General features: G+C 39.0%; 1 protein-coding gene and 1 long non-coding RNA gene across 10 annotated transcripts in view; one reads left to right on the top strand and one right to left on the bottom strand.

The window, feature by feature from the left end:
- The window catches only part of TRIP12 (thyroid hormone receptor interactor 12), a 79738-nt gene extending 77581 nt beyond the window's left edge, over positions 1–2157 (top strand). For all 9 annotated transcript variants that reach the window (XM_064666411.1, XM_064666416.1, XM_064666418.1 and 6 more), the window contains one exon: positions 768–2157. In XM_064666411.1, coding sequence (XP_064522481.1) covers positions 768–964 — 197 coding nt within the window. In that variant the 3' untranslated portion in view covers positions 965–2157. The remainder of the gene's footprint in view (positions 1–767) is intronic.
- LOC135419717 (uncharacterized) lies at positions 1892–7168 on the bottom strand. Its single transcript, XR_010433124.1, has 2 exons — positions 5207–7168; positions 1892–5002 (listed from the first exon to the last, which is right to left on the bottom strand). It is a non-coding gene; the product is annotated as an uncharacterized LOC135419717 (long non-coding RNA).
- Positions 7169–7369: the final 201 nt, after the last annotated feature.

Consider the following 7369-nt stretch of genomic DNA (forward strand, 5'->3'; position numbering starts at 1 on the left):
TAGAGGTGCATTAAGTTATGTCAACAAAATGATGCATTGCTACCTGGAAACAATAATCTCTTTCCTAGAAAGGAGACAATACTAGCATAGTATTAATTTTATTCACTTTCTCCCCCTTTTGAATTTCAGAATTCAGGTGAGAGGCAGGGAGGAAAACAGAGGAATTTGCTGTCTTTGCTAGGGACCATTGTAGAATACACATTTTACTGTATTCTCAGCTGAACCCTTGGCAAGTAAAACCAGAATTTATGCATCTGTTCCATTACTTACATTCTTTGGGATGTGGGGGGAAGAGTTGCCTTTTTTTTTTTTTTAAAGTATTTAAAGTATTTTTTTAGAGCTCTTTTATGGAGAGATGGCGCAGACAGAATTGAAGGTTAGGAGTATAAAAACCTTAGCTAGAGTAAAAACAAATAAGGTATTACAGTCATAGATAATTCCTCAGAATCTTAAAACATGTGTGTGAAGCCAACAAAGTCTTTAAGATATTATGATTGGAATAGGGTTTTTACATATACAGACCACAATTAAAAGTAGAGTGGATTCATCTAACTTATTTCTTTTTTTAAATTCATCTTGGAAATCTAATCTACAGACAGGATTTCAGGTATTTTTTAGGTTGCTGGTGGCCTTATTAAGCCATATCCCAAAGCTGTAAATGTGGAGCTGAGGTTCAGCTGTGCTGCTGTCACTGACAGATGTCTGCAGTGTCAGCTGTGGGTTTTCAGAGGAGCAACCTCATTCTGACTGTGTTTTCTCATTACCAGGTTTTCGAAGTTTGAACCCTCCCCTGACGATTGTACGCAAGACTTTTGAGTCTACAGAGAATCCAGATGATTTCTTACCCTCAGTAATGACTTGTGTGAACTATCTCAAATTGCCGGACTATTCAACTATTGAGATAATGCGTGAAAAACTCTTGATAGCTGCAAGAGAAGGGCAGCAGTCATTCCATCTTTCCTGATCACAATGAAAAATGCAATGTCTGCCTGTTACAGCAAAAGAGAAACTCATGATTCTTTTCTAAATATATCACCTGAGTCAAGGAAACGTGTTACGCCTTCTTGTTGTAGAAAAACGGCTTGCAGATTATAAACAAAGACACTTGGTTGATATTCATTAAAAGCCCCTATGGACTTAAAGTGATCAGGCCCTAAAAGTTGTTGTGACAAGGTTTCTTTAGCAAGTTCTTGTTTAAATTATCATTTATTTGATGAGTGAAGTTTTTAACTTGCTTTGCTGTGTGAAATTTAAAAAGGGATGTTTTTCCAGGCTGGAACAATAAATGTCGCTGTGCAGTTTAATACTGGGCTGTGTGTATCCATCTAGCTAAGTCTGAAGTTTTTCCTCCAAAGACAACTTTTGTACATAAGTACAGAAATTAAAACACAACATGTATTTGACGAATCTAGTTTAGTAGACTAGTTCTGTGTACCCTCACCTGCCTCTAATTTTACCCATCCTCATGTATTGTCTGATGTGCAATTCACTTGGTTCTTTTTGTGTGCAACATTCAACAATTGTTATGTTTTGGTTAGCATGGGCATTTAACTGCTCCGTGCCTCTTTCTCTGATTAAGATAATTTAAATTTTACTGAAATCAAATATATATTGTCAATATAATTCAGCCTTTGTAACTAGGTAGAACCTTTCTTATAGCATAGTTTTACTGTAGTGGTAGGTTATAATGGTGACAGTCGTTACCAGTCGGCGCTCCAGAGCTGTTTACACAGTGATTCAGGCAGCAAAAGCCTCTTACTGGAGGCGAGGAAGAATTATTTCTTTCATGTAGTTGAAGTCCAACAGCTTGGGCTGGCCAGTGTGTATTGTGGTATGGCCAGAGCATTTCCAATTGATGTAAAGTTTTTTAAAAGACAAATTAGTTGTTCCATTCCCTGTTTGAGTAAACAGTTTTCTTGTTCTTGATCTAAGTTCATGATTAATTTTGTAGTTTTTTCTTTTTTTTTTCTTTTTTTTTTTCTTCCCCCCCAGTGCTAGCTTGGAACAAGCAGTTCAGCCTTTGTCTTTTGACACAGATAAAGCACCTGTAAGCAATGCTCTGTCCAACTGTTTTATGTGCTGATTTCTCAAATCTGCAATAATTTACTTCATCAGGTTAATGTTTTTACCTGAATATAAATAAAAAAGTTTGCTTCACCTTTTTGTTCATAGTTTTGTACTGTATGCCTAAAGCTCAATTGTGTAAATTACTGTAATGCAAGTAAATCATCCTAAATCTACTTGGCTAACAACCTGCAACTTGTGGATGATTTACTACTAAAACAAGACCTTTTAAAGACCTCCAACTCAGAGGGAAATTTTTTCCTTTCTATGGGTTCAAAAAACGGGCAATTACAAATATTCCTGAGATGTACCTGCTACACAGTTAATCTCTATGAAAATGTGATAGTTAATGACTTTTATTCAACTTTGAGAAATCAAAATTCATTTCAGTGCTTAGACATTGTTAAATCCTGGCTAATCAGGCTAGTGTTTCCCCTAAACTAACAAGTTTTCTTTTGTCTAGCTGAAGAACTTGTACTTCCAGAACATGTAACGGACATTCTTCCAGTGAACATTCACAGAATTACATGTGGTTGCTCATACCAGTGCCACTGCAATGTAATACAGATCTGTCAGGAGCACGAGTAGAAGGTGAAATCCTTGCACAAAGAACCTGATAACTGAACAGTTTTTCCTACTCTTAAACCTGACCGAAGGCGCTTCACACTGTCCATACAATAATGGTAGCGCACAGTGCGGCATAGCTCTCATTCAACTTCAAGGCAGTGTTTAAACTATGGACTGGTGTTTCAATTGTTCTGATAACTTGATCAAACTGAGCACAAACAAGTGTTTATAGTGTGTGGATAGCAATTTGTTCATTTTCTAAGGTTCTATATTTTAAAAAAAAACTGACTTGTGTAAAAAAAAAAGAAAAAAGCTAATATTTTGTATTAAAATATCATGTGTATTGATATTTTTTTTTACCCATGTTGTCTCCCTCTAGAATCTGGCTTTCATCGACCTTGAAATTTTGAGGAGCTTTCAAATTTGATATATAGCCTTTGTGTAACTTTCAGTGGGAAAATAAGTTGTTGGTTACCTATTTAAAAAGGAAGGAAAAAAAAGAGTACCTGTGGTGATGATTTTGGTTGTTCTGGCTGTCATTTTCAGCACAGAGTAAGGATTTAGTTGGCCTGAAAAGTGAATGAAACCCTTTTGGGGACACTTCTTTTTTTTCATACCAGGGGCAGCTTTTAATGTATTAGAAAGCAAGTTAGTAAATGAAAAGAATAAACTGAAGAGTCACAGTTCACATGGCTGCAGTACTTTCCTGCAAACAAATGTATCTAGGAGCAATCAAGACAAGTGGAGGGGTGGGGTAAGATGTTAGGGATTCCTCCTTTTCAGGAACTTTGGATTAAGGGAAAAGCTCACTAAAATCAATCCCAGGTGTGTGCAGATGCCAGCTGAGGGCTCTGTAGCCCTCAGAAGAACACACAGTCATCTTAGTACTGCACTGCTTTGTATACCTTTATAAGGTATAATAAAGGGTACAGTGAGAAGTCTTATCTTTTAAAATAGATGCGTTTTTTTAACATGGTAAGTTCAACTGGTTTTAGAGAACACCACCAGTTACTGTTTTGGATGAGTTTCATGTCCTTTTAAATTAAGAAGAGCAGCAAAAAATCATTCATGGACGTAAGTGCCATCTAAGCACTTATAGCTGCTACTGAACTTGTGCAGTAATTTTATTTTTGTTATATGTTGGCTTTATACCAGAATCTCTTGTTTAGGGAATGCTGTAGTATCCCATCTGACATGAATTAGTTACACTGCTGCTTCATATTCTGTAGGAAGATGCACAAGAATTAATTCCAGCTATGTGTAAAACCCCCGTGCCATTGCCAAACTTAATTGGATATTCAAGTTTCCATATGCAGACTGCTTGCAAAATTGAATTGCTCAGATTCTTTCCCCTCAACCATGTGTCTTATTTTCTTCTATCTTCTTTTCTTTGCTGAGCTGTCCTCCATTGAGAAGGTGGGTGCCTGAGGGCAGGGACTGGTGAAATTCCAAGTGTCTGCATCACTTGGGCCCTCTCTTTTGGCCACTGCTGGAGATGGGTCTGTCCCACCTGTTTTCACCAACCTGTCTGCACATGAGTAATGCCAGTGCCCGTCCTCTGAGCAGCCTGAACCTCTGCAGGGGGCTTTCTAGCAGGAAAGAAAAGTCCACCTGACATGAGGGGTAATGCCTTGGTTTTAATATGAACGTGCCTCCCCAAGGCCAAAACTCTTTTCTGTAGCTAAAGCTGTTGGCAGAATGGAGAATAATGAAAAGCTTTGCTGAAATGGATTAGAATAAAAAGTTTAGAAGGGGAGGCAAAATCTTGCTGATGGTCGAGCCTTTTCAGGGCTTGCCCTTTCTTTCTCTTATTTTTCTTTCCTAGTCTGTTGATGGCTTGAACTGGAACAGCTCTTTATTACGTGTGATCTGTTCCAGTGATTATGCAGGAATTTCACAGCTGTGTGCTCCCAATTGCATTATGTTTTCAGAGCTTTCCTCAGATGAATGTAGGTGGTTGCCCCCAGAGTAGGAGTAGTTGCCCCACCCCAGTGCACCAGCAGTGTTTGATCAGAACGTTTGGTGCATGTTTATCCAGCAGGTAGGAAACAACTTCCATAGCTCTGCTGCCTGTGACAGAGTGGATGGCTCGAGGAATAACTGATGCCTTTAGAGAAATATGGTGTCCTTGTCTCCTGGTGCTGAAGTGTGTGTGTGTATTGATCAGGTATTGAGCTGCTTCAGGGGTGGAGGGAGGAGCAGACCTTGGGTCTCTTCCTTTGTTGTGTGTTCTGGGGAATAATGAAATCTTGGACAGTAAATGGGAAAAGTAAACAGAGGGGAAATAGTCACGGCACATCCAGTATTTTCAAGGCACTAGATGAAAGTTTCTGATAGCTCAAGAACTAGTTTGGCAGCAATTTCTGGAAACCTGGTTCAAAGAAGAAAGAAGTAAAGAAAATTCCAAGAAAATGCAACAACAAAAAAAAATACCCAAACCCCAAACAAAGCCCAAACCACCCTAGAAGTAATAGGAGACATGAAAGTGTCCCCCTCTCCTTCCACCAGCCTCCCCAGAGGTGGGAGGAATTCCCAACTCCTGTGATATTTTCCTGTATATAGGGAGGGTACTGACCAGTTTGAGCTGTAAGCAGCATGTTGGGGTGGAGCAACACATGTGTTGTGGGTTGGGCTTTTATTTGGTCTCATCTGTCTCTGTCCTGTTCCTCCTCCTGCTCCCCCTTTAGTATTAGGCTGTGGCAACTGCTGAGACCCTGTAAAGGACAAAAGTAGGTAAGCCTGGGGGAAAATGTGAGACAGCAACCACCCTACCCTGTTGTCTGAGAACAGGAAGAGGTGGAGGAAGGAGGGTTCACATTGTAAAGGTAAGCTAGCACAATGTATGTTCTTACACAATCTATTTTCTTACACACTGGAAGCCAAGGCAAGTTCATGCTATGAGATACTTTAATGCAGTTATCCCGTGTCAGCAGCTATTTCCCAAATTATTTTACTCTTCCTTTAGCTGTTTCCCGTAGTTTGTGCTATACCTCTCAAAAAAAAAAAAAAAAAAAAAAGGCAGTATTTAATCTTTATGCATTTACTTTGTAGCTTCTTATGCTTAATTTACTGGAAGTACTGATGTTACTAATCATTCAGAAAGGTTTCCCACAGTTTTGATATTTCTTTGGTGTGCAGAGAACCAACCCTTGTTCTGGGACACTGAAAGTATAAGTGCTATTCAAAAGGGAGAAAAAATCGCTTTAAAACTGTAATCAAAGAGCAAAATTATTCCACTTTTAGTTCTAAGTTAGGTTCTAAGAGTGGCAATTTCAGCTTATGGCCAGCAGTTCTGGCTACTTCTGCTGGACCAGATATTAGTTAAAGGGAGAAGTGTCTCGAGAGGAGCTCTGCTGGAAAGGGCTGAGCCCTGGGTCAGTGCTGTGCCCTGGCAGCAAGGGAGCAGCAGCATCCCACGCTGCAGTAACAGGAGCACAGCTGGTGAATCAAGGGAAGGGATTATTCCCCTTTGCTTCACATCCCCAGAGCAGGGATTGTGCAATCTCCAGGCTGTTTCAAGACCCGACTGGATAAATCTGTTTGTTTCACTAAAACGTGTTACAATTCTCAAATGAGCTGTGGTTAGAATTGAAAATCAGAACTGTTTGCAGGCATTTACTGATGGCTGAGCATCAAACTAAGCTGATATGCATCTTAGTCTTACACTGTTTTGTGATACATCAGTCCCATCAATTTAAATAAGTTCAGTGGAAGAAGTTTATATGCAGAGAGAAAGGTTTTCTAAATTTTCTGATAAAATAAATAGAAATGATAAGGGTCTTTGCAGCTGCAGATTATGAGCAGCCTCCACTTCAGAGAATTCTGCTTCAACTGGCTGAAAATTGCAGGCCTTAATTACTTCCACTTTTCTTAAAGGGTTTCAATTTTCAAAAGATTTTCTGGCATCTTATTCTGTTTTTAATATTGAATGAATTGGCATTTATCTGTGATCAGAAACACAGATAAATGTTCATCTCTGCCCCAGCAGGTAGCTGGTCATTTCCAATTTCTTCCAGAGTCAGGAGTTAACATGATTTGACAGGAATTATGGAGATGTCATAATTCCATATACAGGGTTTTCTAGAAATAGCAGTTTTCACAGGTATTAACAAAACCCAGCATCCTGAAAACTGCCCTGAAATGGAAAGATAGGTAGAATTAGGAGTATGACATGGACAAAATAGGAAAAAGTTCTATTCCTATCCCATATGTGGAATTTGAACAATGAGTACTGCTGAGGTGAGTGACCACAGCAATGCTGTGTATGTCCATGTGATGCTCAAGGTGTTTATGGTCATGTCACATAACTAAGCTTCTGCTTTACTGTGTTAGTGCAAAATTTTAGTGAGACATTCCTGCACAATGCATTTCCTACCAAAAGCTCACTGTGCAGTTTGCAGATTAATGTAACCTTGATCCTGTGAAGTGTATGGGCAAAGGAACAGAGAGTAAGATGCTGTTTGGGATCAGATGCCCAAATCCAGCTGTCAGTAACATTTGACATTGTTGTTTAAAGCTGTTGGAGGCCTGATTTTGAGTTGATAGAGATCCTGTATGTCTATGACAACATAAAAAGGTGTAGCAGTTACCAGGCAGTTGAAATCAAGTAGGATTTAATTTTGTGTGTCAGTTATTTCATCAGAGCCATTTATGGTTCCACCAAGCAGTCTTTTAAAATGAGTTTTCATAAAAAAATGTTTGTCTTAAGAATGGCAGTGGAAAAAAAAAAATTATGGGG

This window comes from Pseudopipra pipra, chromosome 10, assembly GCF_036250125.1.
Source record: "Pseudopipra pipra isolate bDixPip1 chromosome 10, bDixPip1.hap1, whole genome shotgun sequence".
Lineage (NCBI taxonomy): Eukaryota > Metazoa > Chordata > Aves > Passeriformes > Pipridae > Pseudopipra > Pseudopipra pipra.